Source organism: Balaenoptera borealis (genome assembly GCF_965194805.1).
Source record: "Balaenoptera borealis genome assembly, chromosome: 7".
Lineage (NCBI taxonomy): Eukaryota > Metazoa > Chordata > Mammalia > Artiodactyla > Balaenopteridae > Balaenoptera > Balaenoptera borealis.
In genome coordinates this window covers 27,566,584-27,585,864 of record NC_138864.1, presented here as the reverse complement: position 1 = coordinate 27,585,864, position 19,281 = coordinate 27,566,584, and the positions used below count along the sequence as shown (strand labels likewise).

At 37.5% G+C, this 19,281-nt stretch overlaps 2 protein-coding genes and 1 pseudogene across 3 annotated transcripts in view; all 3 read right to left on the bottom strand.

Annotated features, from left to right (window-relative positions):
- The window catches only part of LOC309632155 (platelet glycoprotein 4), a 200,930-nt gene that overhangs the window by 15,990 nt on the left and 165,659 nt on the right, over positions 1-19,281 (bottom strand). The gene's annotated exons all lie outside the window — the stretch shown is intronic.
- Positions 1-19,281, bottom strand: part of LOC309632157 (platelet glycoprotein 4-like) — a 61,275-nt gene that overhangs the window by 15,990 nt on the left and 26,004 nt on the right. Inside the window, exons 4-6 of the mRNA XM_082399395.1 lie at positions 3,784-3,931; positions 3,147-3,326; positions 1,762-1,853 (exon numbers count right to left, since the gene is read on the bottom strand). Coding sequence (XP_082255521.1) covers positions 1,762-1,853; positions 3,147-3,326; positions 3,784-3,931 — 420 coding nt within the window. The remainder of the gene's footprint in view (positions 1-1,761; positions 1,854-3,146; positions 3,327-3,783; positions 3,932-19,281) is intronic.
- LOC309632638 (cdc42 effector protein 3 pseudogene) lies at positions 6,479-10,880 on the bottom strand (annotated as a pseudogene). Its single transcript has 2 exons — positions 10,849-10,880; positions 6,479-10,181 (listed from the first exon to the last, which is right to left on the bottom strand). The product of its transcript is annotated as a cdc42 effector protein 3 pseudogene (transcript).

Here is a 19,281-nt window from a genome sequence, read left to right as displayed (position 1 = left end):
CATTAAGTGATCAGATTATAAAATAAAAACTGCCAAATGTTGTTAGTTAGAAACAACATGGAACAGAAACAGTTCTGCAAAAAAGAAAATTGAGAAACATTTATCAGACACTTAGATCTTTTAGGGGAAAGTTTTTTTTTCCCAATGGGATTATTTCATAGTATGTTGCATTCAAACTGAATAGGAGGAAGACAGTAAATGGATAACTGATGTAAACTCAGTATGAGAGAGAAGAGGGGAGTGTGGAGGAGGAAAGAAAGAGAAGCAGATGTTGGATCAATAGAGATTGGAAACATAGATAATTTATACTTTTCCTTCTCTTTTAACTCTTGCATGAACTGGCATTTAAGTAGGACAGAGTTTATTAATTTATACTCTGGCATCTACAAAAGATATATATATATATATATATATACTCAATATAGATATATCTGGAAGCAATAAAAACAACAGTAGTGATAGTTTCTCTGCACACTCAGCCACTTTTTGGTGATGGAAAATGGGTTTTTCACACTCCTAACATACCATCCAGTAAGATGTCAAGGCAAGCTATTGTTTCTTTTTTAAACAGAATAAGCGATTAATCATGCTCAGTCTTGCCATGATCAGTTAAATTAACCTTGTCATAATCTTAAACTCTCCTCAAAACCTCTCTGTAATACTGAAATAGAAGAAATGCTCATTTTCCTCAATACAGAGATGTGATTCCCCTGAAGTGAGCATTTAGAAGTGTTTGTTTTCCTCCATTGGACTTTTCTATAAAAAATATGTGACTGTGGACTCTGTGGAAGAAAAAGGACTACACGAGTGAGCGTTTAACTGTTTTAAGCAATTTTTAGATAGGAACTCAGTGTGAGGCAAGGGTTACTTAATCAAAATATTTCATCTCTTGATTTTGATTACTTTATTCTTTCTCAGGAAATCACTGATCTAAAACTCATTTTAATTTTAAGGAGAAAAGATTTTCTCCCTTGATATTTATTGAGGTTCTTCCTATTTTAGACGTATGATGAATTAGGTATACTCTGGATAAACAGGAAGGAGCTAGGGAAAAGTAGGAAATCATGGCTATGTGAACATATCTCATTTTACTACTATTTCACAGGAGGCATGCTCTTTATCTTCAAGTTTAATACGTCAATTTTAGAACTTGAAATACAAATTCCATTTTTGCATTGATAAAGGTTTCAAAAAGCTGAGTTATTAATATAGAAAATTATTTCAAGAAAATTTTGAAAGGGAAGGTCATGAAAGCGTTGGCATGGATACATTGAGCTTCCACCTCATGGCACATTTAGTCACGTTACTGGAATGAGCAATTTTTATATTCCATGCTCAGTAAAAAAAACAAAAAAACACCCAGTAATATATACTTTTCAACCTGCTAGACACCAAGTTGATATGTTGATTTTCTTCCTTTTCATTTGTGGTTATGTAATTGTACGGGTGCTTGATAGTGCTGGTTATGCAGCAGAGACGGAAGTAGTCCCTTTAGATTTCTTTACGTAAGAGACCCTGTGCATAAAGGTCAACCCTCAAGTGGGGCTGATACTCAGCACCTATGCACTAGTGTGACCAGTCATCACAACTAAAGGGTTAACGCCTGGCAGAACGGGAGTTTCTAGGGCTGAGATACAGGCAGGTCTGTTCCATAGGTTGGTGCCTGTGCCTTACCAGTTGTTAAATAAGTTTTTTGCCTGACTTAGAGTATCCTAGTGACACACACACACATACACATACACACTTTGCCTGGATACTTACTTTTTGCCTTTATATGTGTCAATTATGGCAACTTTGCTTATGTCATCTTTTCCATTGAAAACTTTATAAACTCCATCTGCAGTATTGTGGTACTGAAAAGATGCATACAAGAAAAAATTACTTCTAGAACAAGCCATATTTTCCAAGTTATAAAATATGTAATTAACTCACCTTTGCATTTCTCAAACACTGGTTGTTTATAATTATTTTATGTGATTTGAAATATATATGCAATAAAGTTTAAAAATTATTGGTCTTTAACATTTTAAAAAGACAGAATATAAAAGGTGCCTAGAAATAAGTGCTAGATGCTGAGCAAAGGAAGAAAACAAATATAAGAAGCTGATGTGATCCAACTCTAGCACTCTTTGCCATAATTAAGCCAGAAAGGCCATTTTGATCACTACTCCTATTATATTGAGGTGAGGGGATAGTGAACAAAACCTATGAGAACTGTGACAGATTTCTAGAAGTTTTCTCAACGTTATTATTTCTAATAAGTGGTTACTAAGGATTAGGTACACAGAATTAAAAACAGAATTAGCCAAGGAAAGAAATCAGAGTATTTAGTTAAATACTAGTAACTGAATTTATTATCCCTTAATGCTTTCTTAATTGATATATAACCTTGCAATCCTAAAAAACCATCTACAGTAAAATAACAACAGTGAACTGGAGAATATAACTAACGTCACATACAGTGCCAAGTGAAATCATGGTCAAAATTTCAATTCACTAGTCAGATTATCCTATTTATAACTTGAAACATTAAGGTATAACTAAGTACATCACCAAGTTCACATTTTTCTTAATCTCCAAACTGCCATTTCATAACTTTTGTAGATTAGAGAAATTCTTTTCAACTAATTCTATGAAAATATGACATTGCTGGTGTATCAGTCTCATTGTGTGCAATTTTGGCTAGGTTTTAAATATTCATTACAACAAACTTGTAGGCTGTCTAGAGAAGGAAGAATGACATGATGAATATATTTAACGTAAATAAATAAAAATGTGGCATTAAACTTGATTTTTTTTAGACAGGAAATCAAAACCAAAAACAGTGTTCAAAGCCTTACGCTGCAGCTTACAATCTAATTTTAGACAGTTGTATATTTATCAAAGAGTGGAAACTTGATTAAATGTCAGTTTCTTAATTTTAAATTAAATTGTTAAAAAAATTTTAATTGTTAAATGCAGATAAGTAAGTTTTCCCAACCAGGAAAGCTAAATCCATGTGAGATGGAGACTTAAAAAACTTAGAATATGTATTCCCAGATCAGAAATAGGGTTAACACATTAAATGATAAAATTGTGAATTACCAATGTCATTATATTTATCCAATTAAAGTTAAACAATATTGACATTCATATTTGGTACTCACAGGGTAAAACACACCAACTGTAGTGGTAATAGGGTATGGAATCAAGCTCAAGAATGGGTCCTTATAGCCCCATAATAGTTCTTTCAAAGTTCTCTTTTGAAACATAGAAGAGTTTGATTTTTTGATAAAGATATTGACTATTGTTTGAACAAATGCGCTTGGATAGAGATGGGGCACAGCCTATAAAAAAAAAAAAAAAAAATCACTGTTTCAGACACCAATAGCCGTATTAGATTTTTAAGAAGAAATGGATAAATAGTACAATTAAGTTTAATAAAACAACTTTCAACTGTCTCTTTAAAATTACTGCAAAATCTTTCCAGGACTAAAAGTGTAATGTTTCTTCATCTCTGAATGATTACTTTTCTCTGTCTCGGTGTGAGCCACAGGAAGAAGACTTCAAAGTTATATCCTACTTTTTTAAAATGATACACTTTAAGTGGTCTTCTAATTCAGTTGATTATTACATGATTTTGTCATCTTCCCAAAGGGCCATAATTCAAAATAATGCCATAAGAACACATTTTCGTAAAAATGACAAAACAAATAATAGCTAATGATAGTTCTAATCATGAGATTAATTACAGAGGATACTAGAGTATTTCAAAACCAGTAATTTCGCTGTTTGTCTACTCACTGCCACAGCCAGATTGAGAACAGTGAAAGTGTCACTCTCGGTTCCAACTGATAGTGAGGGTTCAAAGATGGCACCATTGGGCTGTAGAAAAGAGACTGTGTGGGTCTCAGAGTCCTGGGTTATATTTTCCTTGGCTAGATAACGAACTCTGAAAACAAAAGTAAATAAAATTCAAAATAATTGTTTCAAGTGAACATTAAGTCTCATATGCCGTTCATTCATGCAACAAATAAGTTTTGAGTGCATAGACTATGTCAGAAATTAGGCTAAACAAGCAGGTTAAAATGATATATAAGCAAATGCTGAGTTTCTAGCAAATCAGAGAAGGCGGGGTGGGGTGGGTGGGGAGGTGTCTTAGAGGTACAGAGCAGGGGAGAAGGAATACGTGTTATTATAGGAGTTTACACAGAGTCTGTGGGAAAACACAGAACAGGTACAAACCCAGGCTTGGGATGGCTATGGTGGGGATAATGGACAAGATACAATTCCACATAAGTGGTCTGAATGACAAGGAGAAGTTTAGTTTGGTAAAGTAGGGTAGAAAATAGAATGTAGAAGATTAAGGAGTAAGAACATGGTGTAATTTTAGATATGCAAACATTTTTTTTTTAACATCTGTGTCGGAGTATAATTGCTTTACAATGGTGTCTTAGTTTCCGCTTTATAAGTCAGAAAGAAAAACAAATACCGTATGCTAACACGTATATCTGCAATCATTTTACTATGGTTGGTTTACAGAGTTAGAGTAAGGAGAGTGGTGGAGATAAAGCCACTAAAATAAAAAAGATCTCAAACACAAAAGGGTTGTGTCCTGTACTCAGATATTTAGCTTTTTATCCTGAGGCTCAGGAGGAGACAGCAGAGAGGTTGAAAGAAGGGAACAGTAAAAGCATGTTTTCTTATATTAGAAAGCCTGTTCAAAGTGCACAGCCTTTCCAGCATTGTTTTTTCCTAATTTCCAGTATTTTAATGAGAAAGATAACTAATGGAATATAATTTCCACTTAAGAGATCAATTCCCCTCCATCTCTGCCTCATATATTGTATACTTATTAACTCTAAGCTCCTGGCTCTAAAATCTCTAGGCAAAGTACCAACTACTTTTTAGGAATGTGGTGAAGGGTTATATTATGGAAAAAAAAATCTTTTGCAAGTACAAGATATTTACTGAGATGATATAAGGTAGACATTGCATTATCATATATTTGAATGTCTATTATTTGAGGCTACAGTAGTTATCTATTATTATCTAACTAAGATAAAGACTGAAAAAAACATGGGACTGAAATGCATAAAACATAACAAACCAAAAAAGCCACACATTTCAATCAGGTATAATACCTGTAGGGTAGGTATATGAGTGTTTTTTTATTCCCAGACACAGTGCCTGGTACTTGGTAAGTTCTCAACAAAAAATTTTGAATGAATAAATTAATTAATATCTCACATTAATATCTCAAAAGAGAATTCAAAAAAGATAGAAATATATTTTACTTTTAATATAATTTCTTCAAAGCTTTATTATTTACTTTTCTCTGAGTACTGTAGACATACAAAGAATATAAATATCTGAAACAGCAGCCAGGACAGTCTATTAATAGTCAATTACTATTTTCTCTTAGATAATTGTATTTTAAACCCATATTACTACTATTAACATTTAAAATTAAAATACTATAATTTTCAGGAACATTTATGTGTATATAATAATTGAGATAACAGCAAAATAATTGTGACCCAATTCTAGTTTACTTAGTTGTACTTACAATACTATACCAGTAGATGGCACTCACTAAGAGAAAAAAAATCCTTTAAACTGAGGCCTGTGTTTAGAATGTACTTTTAAAAAGAGAACATAATCACTGAATTTTTGGTTTAAAAATTAGAGTATAAGGAATTTCCTGGTGGTCCAGTGGTTAGGACCCCACGTTTCCACTGCCGGGGGCATGGGTTCTATCTGTGGTTGCAGAACTAAGATCCTGCATGCTGTGCAGGGTGCAGCCAAAAGAAAAAAAAAGAAGAATATATACAGGTTTTGGAAAGTTTTTTTTTTTTAATTTTTATTGGAGCATAGTTGATTTACAATGTTGTGTTAGTTGCAGGTGTACAGCAAAGTGAATTAGTTATACATATACATATATCCAATCTTTTTTATATTCTTTTTCTGTATAGGCCATTACAGAGTATTGGGTAGAGTTCCCTGTGCTATACAGTAGGTCCTTATTAGTTATCTGTTTTATATATAGTAGCGTGTATATGTCAATCCCAATTTATCCCTTCCCCCCCCACCCTACCCCCTGGTAACCATAAGTTTGTTTTCTACGTCTGTGACTCTATTTCTGTTTTGTAGATAAGTTCATTGTACCCTTTTTACAGATTCCACATATAAGTGATATCATATGATATTTGTCTTTCTCTGTCTGACTTACTTCACTCAGTATGACAATCTCTAGGTCCATCCATGTTTCTGCAAATGGCATTATTTCATTCTTTTTTATGGGTGAGTAATATTCAATTGTATATCTGTACCATATCTTCTTTATCCATTCCTCTGTTGATGGACATTTAGGTTGCTTCCATGTCCAAGCTATTGTAAATAGTGCTGCAGTGAACACTGGGGTGCATGTATCTTTTTGAATTATGGTTTTCTACAGATATATGCCCAGGAGTGGGATTGCTGGATCATATGGTAGCTCTATTTCTAGTTTTTTAAGGAACCTCCATACTGTTCTCCATAGTGGCTGCACCAATTTACATTCCCACCAACGGTGTAGGAGGGTCCCCTTTTCTCCACACCCTCTCTAACATTTATTGTTTGTAGATTTTTTGATGGTGGCCAATCTGACAGGTGTGAGGCGATACCTCATTGTAGTTTTGATTTGCATTTCTCTAATTATTCGTGATGTTGAGTGTCTTTTCATGTATGTTTTAGCCATCTGTATGTCTTCTTTGGAGAAATGTCTATTTAGATCTTCTGCCCATTTTTTGATTGGGTTGTTGGTTTTTTTTTTTTTTAATTGAGCTGCATGAGCTGTTTGTATATTTTGGAGATTAATCCCTTGTTGGTTGCTTCATTTGCAAATATTTTCCCATTCTGAAGGTTGTCTTTTCATTTTGTTTATGGTTTCCTTTGTTGTGCAAAAGTTTTTAAGTTCAATTAGGTCCCATTTGTTTATTTTTGTTTTTATTTTCGCTATTCTAGGAGGTGGATCAAAAAAGATATTGCTGCGATTTATGTCAAAGAGTGTTCTGCCTATGTTTTCCTCTAAGAGTTTTATAGTTTCTGGCTTTACATTTAGGTCTTTAATCCATTTTGAGTTTATTTTTTTGTATGGTATTAGGGAGTGTTCTAATTCATTTGTTTACATGTAGCTGTCCAGTTTTCCCAACACCACTTATTGAAGAGACTGTCTTTTCTCCATTGTATATCCTTGCCTCCTTTGTCATAGATTAGGTGACCATAGGTGAGTGGGTTTATCTCTGGACTTTCTATCATGTTCCGTTGATCTATATTTCTGTTTTGGTGCCAGTACCATACAGTTTTGATTACTGTAGCTTTGTAGTATAGTCTGAAGTCAGGGAGCCTGATTCCTCCAGCTCCATTTTTCTTTCTCAAGATTGCTTTGGTTATTCAAGACCTTTAGTGTTTCCATACAAATTGTAAAATTTGTATTAGTAAGGTCAAAGGGAGGAATCTGCCTCAGGTTTTGCTTTCTATGTACTCCTGCCAAAGCAAAGTAATTAAATAAAAAAAAAAGACTTATGTTGGATCTGAGAATATTCAGAAGGAGTTACTGGGTCTTCATAGAGATGGTGTAGGTTGGAATAATAATAATTAAGATCTCTATCCAGGTAATTTCATGCTTTGACCCATGTCACACCTTGCCAAAGTTTCATCAAGCTCATTTTAGCAGCCATTCTGTTGAAGGAAGGACATCCTCCTCCACTTCCAATTTCAACTGAGTTCAGGGTGTAATTGATGGGGAGGCAGGTTCACCTCAACACATGGAAGACTCTCAAATTATTAACTTTTTCTGAAATGTGACCAGTCATTTTCCCATCATTTAAGGCATCCAAACAGACACTAAGGACTCTGTTTTGTTGACATCATGAGAAAAGCTGACTTACAGTTGATCATAAATTCCTTTAACATTGTTATATAAATAGGAGTTTATTGTTTACATACTTTAGCTGCAAATCTAACTTCTCTTCTCCAATCCTCCCTATATTGCTTCTCCAAGTAAATCAGTTATACCTAACCCACCCCCTTTCATCCCTTAGAGAGATAGGTTAAAGCCTCTAAGAATAAAATTTATATTAAGTGTCACCTATCAGAGCAGGACTAGCACAGGATTCAATATTATGTTTATGTTTTCTGATACTCCAATTAATATCTTTAAAAGTAAAAACATAACCCCTTCCAAACAAATAAAAAATTAAACAAAAAACTTGATCAGTTCTCAAATTCTAACAAATATTCTCTTTTCTCACACATACTGAGTTCTCTCAGAGTATGATATTTATTTATTGACTGATTAATTTAACATTTACTCTATTGTGTTGTATAAAGTACCTATGTAATGCAAGCATGTACTGTCGTAAAATATCCATATTTCCAAATAACATGTGGTGTAGCCCACAGTCTCTGCAGAAGCATTGTGAGTAACCTGTGCCTTTACACTTTACAGTCCACTTAACGGCTGCTGTGAAAAGTGTGATAACAGCTGAAGAAAAAAAAAATAAAGCTAAGTATGAAGACACTTTTCCAAACCTACACAGCTTACAATGGAACGCCAATGGAAAGTGTCAAATGACCACATTTGATGTAGTATCTCTAAAATGTAGACTCTTCAATAAAAAGCCAAAGGCACATAAAAATATATTTTAACTTTAAAATAACTTACAGTGATACTTTGCTTGTGTCTTACCAACGTGTTGCTGACAGTCAAAATTTCGGGATATAGATATAATATATAGGGATATATAAGAGCTACAAGCAAATCTCTGAAACCCATCAAGTTCAAATGTGAAAACAGAGAAAAGTTTTAACAATGGAGAATTTGCTATGGTGAACTCAAACAATATAATATAGAAAAATAGAAACATAATATAATATAATATAATTATATTAATTATATATATATATAATATAATATAATTCTATATAATATAGAAAAAAGGCTTAGGTGTTAAACAAATTTTGACTTCCTCTTGCTCAGAAAATGCCGAAGTACTGTAAAGGTCCTTAATGTGACTGACACAGCCCTTCATAGCTAGATAGTGCCAATCCTGCCCAAGCCAGATTTCTGACCTGTCTGGAAACAAAAAAATGTGAGCTGTACATCAGCAATGCCTGCCAAAAATGGGTTCTGACTCTCTTCCTCTCTTTGTCAGGACAGTTGTTTTTTCTTTTTTAAATGTTTTTGCAAACAGGGCGTAACAGGTACAAAATATTTTGTTGGAATGTTATTCTAGAAAACCCATCATGTAATGGCAAATATAGTCAGTGAATCTTTCTCTTTGACTGTGGTTAGTTTTGTTTTGTTTTTTTGAAAGCTTTTACCCCAAAGGAAAAGAGCCAGAGGTGTACTGTTAACTTATTTTTATCCATGACCTTCAGCACTGCATCCAGAAATGAAGGTGCAAGATCGAGCTGCAGGAAGAGGAGGGAACCCAGTGAGATCAGAGACGGACTCCTCTGATTTTTAGTCTTTTCCTTGACGAGCTTCCACCAGGCGGGATGGTCAAACATATTCTTGGCTGCCCAGTAGGGGTACAGTTTGGAGAGGCTGGAGGAGTGGCGGGATTGGGATGCGGACCCACCAGAGCCCCCATGAAACGTCCCCCCGATAGGCCATACTGTTCTCCTCCATGACCCGCTCACAGCTAAGCCAGGGCAGCTTTCCCGGACCAAAGGACTCCTGTTTTGAATTGAATGTCACCGTTGACAGTAAGGGCAACATGAGTGCTTGGGACCCTCCAATCGTCGGGAGGGAGATGGTGTTTTTGAGCACCAGGGTGAGCGTTTCTGTGAACATGAAGTCGGTGGTGCTGCTGACCCTGAACTCCATACAGCCAGGGAACTGGCCCATGCGTGCTTTCTCCTGGTTTCCAGGTAGAAGATCAGAGTTCCCCTGAAGAAAGGAAATGTCTCCAAAGACATCGTGCTGGCCATCCTTGACCATGTGAATGGTGTGGCAGAAGTCTCCAAGGGGAGGACTGATCATATCGGGAGACAAGACGCCCCTCGGTTTAAATTTCTTTCCTTTCTTACTATTGGCAGCTTTCGGGTAAATTAGGGTCTTGGCTGCCCTTCTGGAGTTTGAGAATGTCGATTTCGCAAAAACGGCCACCTTCTTTCCGGATGTTATTTTTCCCCAATATCCTGTTTGATAGGAACTGTCACATCATTTTTCTCAAGCAGCCTCAGAAGTGGCTCTGAAAGGAGACGGAGGTGTAGGAGACCTTCTTGGACACACAGCCGACTGGGGCTTTCTGGAGAGCCGGCTACATCCTCCAATCCCTGGCACAGCGTGGAGAAACCAGCGGTGCCAAGGATCCCAGCTGCTGTGTGCTCCACACAGGTGGATGTGCGGGACCCACACCTCCCGAGGGCGCACTCAGCCCCTGCCCATCACGCGCAGATCCAGCCAGGTCAGCCAGCGCCTGCTCACAGCAGTATCTGCGCAGAGGCTGTGTGAAGGCTCCCAGGGCCGGGGTCTCTGGGCTCGCCCCCCGCTGCTTGGTCCCCACAGCTGCGCTCCCTGCCCTCTCAGGTCAGGATAGGAATATTTAAACAACCGTGCTTAGATTCTTATTAGGTCATGTGGGAATTCTAGATTTTCATAGGTACACATCGTAGCTACAACTTTTTTTTGGACCAAGATAATACTCACATAGGCTTTTGATAATAACGTAAGAACTATAGACCATGAAAAAATAAAAATATTTTCCAAGGTGAGGGTTTTTTTTGTTTGTTTTTGTAACAGTGAAAACCAAGCCGTCTTTGACAGAGTTGTGAATAGTCACAGATGGGCCTGGAGACAGGTGACGTGGGGATAATTACTAGGACGGAATAGACACCCAGGCGCTCGGCATGTGTGCCGCTCACAGGCATGCTCATGTGCTGCGGCAGCAGACATCACCCTCCCAGCTACTGTTATTTCATTATATTTGAGTGTGAGTTGTCAATCTAGAAGTATATTAATGAATGGAGAGGAAAGAAATTATATAGTTATAGACCATCTGAAACAGATAAGAAAGTAAAACTATGAATTAGAAGAAATCATTACAAATATGAAATTTTGTGATAATACTTGATCATGGCATATAACTAGTTGTAATTATTCTTGAGGGAAAATCACACATTTTTTTTTTTTAAACAACTTTATTGAAGTATAATTGCTTTACAATGGTGTGTTAGTTTCTGCTTTATAACAAAGTGAATCAGCTACACATATACACACGTTCCCATATCTCCTCCCTCCTGCATCTCCCTCCCTCCCACCCTCCCCATCCCACCCCCCCAGGCGGTCACAAAGCACCGAGCTGATCTCCCTGTGCTATGTGCCTGCTTCCCACTAGCTATCTATTTTACATTTGGTAGTGTATATATGTCCATGACACTCTCTCACCCTGTCACATCTCACCCCTCCCCCTCCCCATATCCTCAAGTCCATTCGTTAGTAGGTCTGTATCTTTATTCCCATCTTGCCACTAGGTTCTTCATGACCTTTTTTTTTCCCTTAGATTCCATATATATGTGTTAGCATACTGTATTTGTTTTTCTCTTTCTGACTTACTTCACTCTGTATGACAGACTCTAACTCCATCCACCTCATTACAAATACCTCCATTTCATTTCTTTTTATGGCTGAGTAATATTCCATTGTATATATGTGCCACATCTTCTTTATCCATTCATCTGATGATGGACACTTAGGTTGCTTCCATGTCCTGGTTATTGTAAATAGAGCTGCAATGAATATTTTGGTACATGACTTTTTTGAATTATGGTTTTCTCAGGGTATATGCCCAGTAGTGGGATTGCTGGGTTGTATGGTAGTTCTATTTTTAGTTTTTTAAGGAACCTCCATACTGTTCTCCATAGTGGCTGTATCAATTTACATTCCCACCAACAGTGCAAGAGGGTTCCCTTTTCTCCACACCCTCTCCAGCATTTATTGTTTCTAGATTTTTTGATGATGGCCATTCTGACTGGTGTGAGATGATACCTCATTGTAGTTTTGATTTGCATTTCTCTAATGATTAATGATGTTGAGCATTCTTTCATGTGTCTGTTGGCCATCTGTATATCTTCTTTGGAGAAATGTCTATTTAGGTCTTCTGCCCATTTTTGGATTGGGTTGTTTGTTTTTTTGTTATTGAGCTGCATGAGCTGCTTGTAAATCTTGGAGATTAATCCTTTGTCAGTTGCTTCATTTTCAAATATTTTCTCCCATTCTGAGGGTTGTCTTTTGGTCTTATTTATGGTTTCCTTTGCTGTGCAAAAGCTTTTAAGTTTCATTAGGTCCCATTTGATTATTTGTGTTTTTATTTCCATTTCTCTAGGAGGTGGGTCAAAAAGGATCTTGCTGTGATGTATGTCATAGAGTGTTCTGCCTATGTTTTCCTCTAAGAGTTTGATAGTGTCTGGCTTTACACTTAGGTCTTTAATCCATTTTGAGTTTATTTTTGTGTATGGTGTCAGGGAGTGTTCTAATTTCATACTTTTACATTTAGCTGTCCAATTTTCCCAGCACTACTTATTGAAGAGGCTGTCTTTTCTCCACTGTATATGCTTGCCTCCTTTATCAAAGATAAGGTGACCATATGTGCGTGGGTTTATCTCTGGGCTTTCTATCCTGTTCCATTGATCTATATTTCTGTTTTTGTGCCAGTACCAAACTGTCTTGATTACTGTAGCTTTGTAATATAGTCTGAAGTCAGGGAGCCTGATTCCTCCAGCTCCATTTTTCGTTCTCAAGATTGCTTTTGCTATTCGGGGTCTTTTGTGTCTCCATACAAATTGTGAAATTTTTTGTTCTAGTTCTGTGAAAAATGCCAGTGGTAGTTTGATAGGGATTGCATTGAATCTGTAGATTGCTTTGGGTAGTAGAGTCATTTTCACAATGTTGATTCTTCCAATCCAAGAACATGGTATATCTCTCCATCTACTTGTATCATCTTTAATTTCTTTCATCAGTGTCCTATAATTTTCTGCATACAGGTCTTTTGTCTCCTTAGGTAGGTTTATTCCTAGATATTTTATTCTTTTTGTTGCAATGGTAAACGGGAGTGTTTTCTTAATTTCACTTTCAGATTTTTCATCATTAGTATATAGGAATGCAAGGGACTTCTGTGCATTAATTTTGTATCCTGCTACTTTACCAAATTCATTAATTAGCTCTAGTAGTTTTCTGGTAGCAGTTTTAGGATTCTCTATGTATAGTATCATGTCATCTGCAAACAGTGACAGCTTTACTTCTTCTTTTCCGATTTGGATTCCTTTTATTTCTTTGTCTTCTCTGATTGCTGTGGCTAACACTTCCAAAACTATGTTGAATAATAGTGGTGAGAGTGGGCAACCTTGTCTTGTTCCTGATCTTAGTGGAAATGGTTTCAGTTTTTCACCATTGAGGACAATGTTGGCTGTGGGTTTGTCATATATGGCCTTTATTATGTTGAGGAAAGTTCCCTCTATGCCTACTTTCTGCAGGGCTTTTATCATAAATGGGTATTGAATCTTGTCGAATGCTTTCTCTGCATCTACTGAGATGATCATATGGTTTTTCTCCTTCAATTTGTTAATATGATGTATCACGTTGATTGATTTGCGTATACTGAAGAATCCTTGCATTTCTGGGATAAACCCCACTTGATCATGGTGTATGATCCTTTTAATGTGCTGTTGGATTCTGTTTGCTAGTATTTTGTTGAGGATTTTTACATCTATGTTCATCAGTGATATTGGCCTGTAGTTTTCTTTCTTTGTGACATCTTTGTCTGGTTTTGGTATCAGAGTGATGGTGGCCTCGTAGAATGAGTTGGGGAGTGTTCCTCCCTCTGCAGTATTGTGGAAGAGTTTGAGAAGGATAGGTGTTACCTCTTCTCTAAATGTTTGATAGAATTCGCCTGTGAAGCCATCTGGTCCTGGGCTTTTGTTTGTTGGAAGATTTTTAATCACAGTTTCAATTTCAGTGCTTGTGATTGGTCTGTTCATATTTTCTATTTCTTCCTGGTTCAGTCTCGGTAGGTTGTGCATTTCTAAGAATCTGTCCATTTCTTCCAGGTTGTCCATTTTATTGGCATAGAGTTGCTTGTAGTAATCTCTCATGATCGTTTGTATTTCTGCAGTGTCAGTGGTTACTTCTCCTTTTTCATTTCTAATTCTATTGATTTGAGTCTTCTCCCTTTTTCTCTTGATGAGTCTGGCTAATGGTTTATCAATTTTGTTTATCTTCTCGAAGAACCAGCTTTTAGTTTCATTGATTTTTGCTATTGTTTCCTTCATTTCTTTTTCATTTATTTCTGATCTGCTCTTTATGCTTTCTTTCCTTCGGCTAGCTTTGGAGTTTTTTTGCTCTTCTTTCTCTAATTGCTTTAGGTGCAAGGTTAGGTTGTTTATTCGAGATGTTTCCTGTTTCTTGATGTAGGCTTGTATTGCTATAAACTTCCCTCTTACCACTGCTTTTGCTGCATCCCATAGGTTTTCGGTCGTCGTGTCTCCATTGTCATTTGTTTTGTAGGTATTTTTTGATTTCCCCTTTGATTTCTTCAGTGATCACTTTGTTATTAAGTAGTGTATTGTGTAGCCTCCATGTGTTTGTATGTTTTACAGATCTTTTCCTGTAATTGATATCTAGTCTCATAGCGTTGTGGTCGGAAAAGATACTTGATACGATTTCAATTTTCTTAAATTTACCAAGGCTTGATTTGTGACCCAAGATATGATCTATCCTGGAGAATGTTCCATGAGCACTTGAGAAATATGTGTATTCTGTTGTTTTTGGGTGGAATGTCCTATAAATATCAATTAAGTCCATCTTGTTTAATGTATCATTTAAAGCTTGTGTTTCCTTATTGATTTTCATTTTGGATGATCTGTCCATTGGTGAAAGTGGGCTGTTAAAGTCCCCTACTATGATTGTGTTACTGTCGATTTCCCCTTTTATGGCTGTTAGTATTTGCCTTATGTATTGAGGTGCTCCTATGTTGGGTGCATAAATATTTACAATTGTTATATCTTCCTCTTGGATCGATCCCTTGATCATTATATAGTGTCCTTCTTTGTCTCTTGTTATAGTCTTTATTTTAAAGTCTCTTGTGTCTGATATGAGAATTGCTACTCCAGCTTTCTTTTGATTTCCATTTGCATGGAATATCTTTTTCCATCCCCTCACTTTCAGTCTGTATGTGTCTCTAGGTCTGAAGTGGGTCTCTTGTAGACAGCATATATATGGGTCTTGTTTTTGTATCCATTCAGCCAGTCTGTGTCTTTTGGTGGGAGCATTTAATCCATTTACATTTAAGGTAATTATTGATATGTATGTTCCTATTCCCATTTTCTTAAATATTTTGGGTTTGTTATTGTAGATGTTTTCCTTCTCTTGTGTTTCTTGCCTAGAGAAGTTCCTTTAGCATTTGTTGTAAAGCTGGTTTGGTGGTGCTGAACTCTCTCAGCTTTTGCTTGTCTGTAAAGGTTTTAATTTCTCCATCAAATCTGAATGAGATCCTTGCTGGGTAGAGTAACCTTGGTTGTAGGTTTTTCTCCTTCATGACTTTAAGTATATCCTGCCACTCCCTTCTGGCTTGCAGAGTTTCTGCTGAAAGATCTGCTGTTAACCTTATGGGGATTCCCTTGTGTGTTATTTGTTGTTTTTCCCTTGTTGCTTTTAATATGTTTTCTTTATATTTAATTTTTGATAGTTTGATTAATATGTGTCTTGGCGTGTTTCTCCATGGATTTATCCTGTATGGGACTCTCTGTGCTTCCAGGACTTGATTAACTATTTCCTTTCCCATATTAGGGAAGTTTTCAACTATAATCTCTTCAAATATTTTCTCAGTCCCTTTCTTTTTCTCTTCTTCTTCTGGGACCCCTATAATTCGAATGTTGGTGCGTTTAATGTTGTCCCAGAGGTCTCTGAGACTGTCCTCAGTTCTTTTCATTCTTTTTTCTTTATTCTGTTCCGCAGCAGTGAATTCCACCATTCTGTCTTCCAGGTCACTTATCCGTTCTTCTGCCTCAGTTATTCTGCTATTGATCCCGTCTAGAGTATTTTTAATTTCATTTATTGTGTTTTTCATCATTGCTTGGTTCCTCTTTAGTTCTTCTACATCCTTGTTAAACGTTTCTTGCATTTTGTCTATTCTATTTCCAAGATTTTGGATCATCTTTACTATCATTATTCTGAATTCTTTTTCAGGTAGACTGCCTATTTCTTCTTCATTTGTTAGGTCTGGCGTGTTTTGACCCTGCTCCTTCACCTGCTGTGTGGTTTTTTGTCTTCTCATTTTGCTTATCTTACTGTGTTTGGGGTCTCCTTTTCACAGGCTGCAGGTTCGTAGTTCCCGTTGTTTTTGGTATCTGTCCCCAGTGGCTAAGGTTGGTTCAGTGGGTTGTGTAGGCTTCCTGGTGGAGGGGACTAGTGCCTGTGTTCTGGTGGATGAGGTTGGATCTTGTCTTTCTGGTGGGCACGTCCACGTCTGGTGGTGTGTTTTGGGGTGTCTGTGGCCTTATTAAGTTTTTAGGCAGCCTCTCTGCTAATGGATGGGGCTGTGTTCCTGTCTTGCTAGTTGTTTGGTATAGGGTGTCCAGCACTGTAGCTTGCTGGTCGTTGAGTGAAGCTGGGTCTTGATGTTGAGATGGAGATCTCTGAGAGATTTTCACCATTTGGTAGTACGTGGAACTGGGAGGTCTCTTGTGGACCAGTGTCCTGAAGTTGGCTCTCCCACCTCAGAGGCACAGCCCTGATGCCTGGCTGGAGCACCAAGAGCCTTTCATCCACACGGCTCAGAATAAAAGGGAGAAAAAAATAGAAAGAAAGAAAGAAAGAGGATAAAATAAAATAAAATAAAGCTATTATAATAAAAAATAAGAAAAAAAAATTAAGAATAAATGTATTCAGAAAAAAAATTTTTTCTAATTTTTAAAAATAGATTTATTAATTTTTTATAGTAAAAAATAAGAAAAAAAATTAAGAAAAAATTTATTAAGAAAAAAATTTTTTTAATTTTTTAAAATAAAAATTATGAAAAAACTTATTAAAAATTTTTTTAATTTCTAAAAATAGAAAATAAGGAAAAAATTATTAAGAAAACATTTATTAGGAAAAAAAATTTTTAAGTAAAAACAAACAAACAAACAAAAAAAACAACACGGACGGGCCTAACCCTAGGACTAATGGTGAAAGCAAAGCTATACAGACAAAATCTCACCCAGAAGCATACACATATACAGTCACAAAAAAAGGAAAAGGGGAAAAATTAATATATCCTGCTCCCAAAGTCCACCTCTTGAATTTGGGATGATTCGTTGTCTATTCAGGTATTCAACAGATGCAGGCACATCAAGTTGTTTGTGGAGCTTTAATCCGCTGCTCCTGAGGCTGCTGGGAGAGATTTCCCTTTCTCTTCTTTGTTCATACAGCTCCTGGGGTTCAGCTTTGGATTTGGACCCGCCTCTGCATGTAGGTCGTCTGAGGGCGTCTCTTCCCCACCCAGACAGACCGGGGTTAAAGGAGCAGCTGCTTCAGGGGCTCTGGCTCACTCAGGCCGTGGGGAGGGAGGGGTACAGAGGAGGCGGGGTGAGCCTGCAGTGGCAGAGGCCGGCGTGATGTTGCAGCAGCCTGAAGCACGCCGTGCGTTCTCCTGGGGAAGTTGTCCCTGGATCACGGGACCCTGGCAGTGGCAGGCTGCACAGGCTCCCGGGAGGGGCGGTGTGGAGAGTGACCTGTGCTCGCACACAGGCTTCTTGGTGGTGGCAGCAGCAGCCTTAGCGTCTCCTGCCCATCTCTGGGGTCCGTGCTGATAATCGCAGCTCGCGCCTGTCTCTGGAGTTCGTTTAGGCGGCGCTCTGAATCCCCTCCCCTTGTGCGCCGTGAAACAAAGAGGCAAGAAAAAGTCTCTTGCCTCTTCGGCAGCTGTAGACTTTTTCCCGGACTCCCTCCCGGCTAGCACCGAAGCCCGAGCCTCAGCTCCCAGCCCCCGCCCGCGCCGGCGGCTGAGCAGACAAGCCTCTCGGGCTGGTGAGTGCTACTCAGCACTGATCCTCTGTGCGGGAGTCTCTCCGCTTTGCCCTCCGCACTCCTGTGGCTGCGCACTCCTCCGTGGCTCCGAAGCTTCCCCCCTCCGCCACCCGCAGTCTCTGCCCATGAAGGGGCTTCCTGGTGTGTGGAAACCTTTCCTCCTTCACGGCTCCCTGCCACTGGTGCAGGTCCCGTCCCTATTCTTTTGCTTCTGTTATTTCTTTTTTCTTTTGCCCTCCCCAAGTACGTGGGGATTTTCTTGCCTTTTGGGAGGTCTGACGTCTTCTGCCAGCGTTCAGTGGGTGTTCTGTAGGAGCAGTTCCACGTGTAGATGTATTTCTACTGTATCTGTGGGAAGGAAGGTGATCTCCGCGTCTTACTCTTCCACCATCTTGCCCCTCCTCCCACACATTTTTATAACAAATCATACAGCAGGACTTAACTCTGTTCCCATATGGGCACCATAAATATATTTCTAATCCTTGGTTAAGTTTAGTGTCTTTAGCACCTCAGTCTCTATTTTTCTTACTTTAATAGTTAGAAAAGACACATAGTCTATAACTTAGATAGGAGAAAATGGACACAAAAATCTAAGAGTTACCAGTCCCTAGGTATGTGTGAACTTGGTAAATCACTTCATATCCCCTGGAATGAGTTTTCAAAATTTACAAAATGAAAGGTTCTGGCTAATTATTTCCCCCTAGTGCTAATGTCTAAGATTCTATTCAAAAGTGTGTTAAACTATTAAGGAATGTAGATAAAGGTATAGCTTATTCAGTCTCAGTACTGGAGAAAATATAAGAATGAAACTACTGGATGAATAAAAACACCCTTAAGACCTGGAAAATAGTTTGAATAGAAATCCTTAGTGGTATTGTAATTACGTAAAATCAGTTTAACGTTGTTCTCAAATTTGAGTGTGTATTGCAATCCCCCAGAGTACTTGTAAAACTCATTACTGGGGTCTAAACCAAGAGTCTCTGATTCATTTGGTCTAAGGAGGGGCCTGAGAATTTGCATTTCTACTTAGTTCCCGGAGATGCTGATGTTGCTGGTTCGGGAGCCGCCCTTGGAGAACCACTCGTATAACCTACACTTTCAATTTTAGGATTTTAAAGTGCTCTGGTTTTAAAACTTTGATTGATGGTTTTTTATTTAGCATGCATATTTTAGAGTTGTTTTTTAAATTCTATTTATTATTATTATTTTTTGATATTTATTTTATATTGGAGCATAGCTGATTAACAATG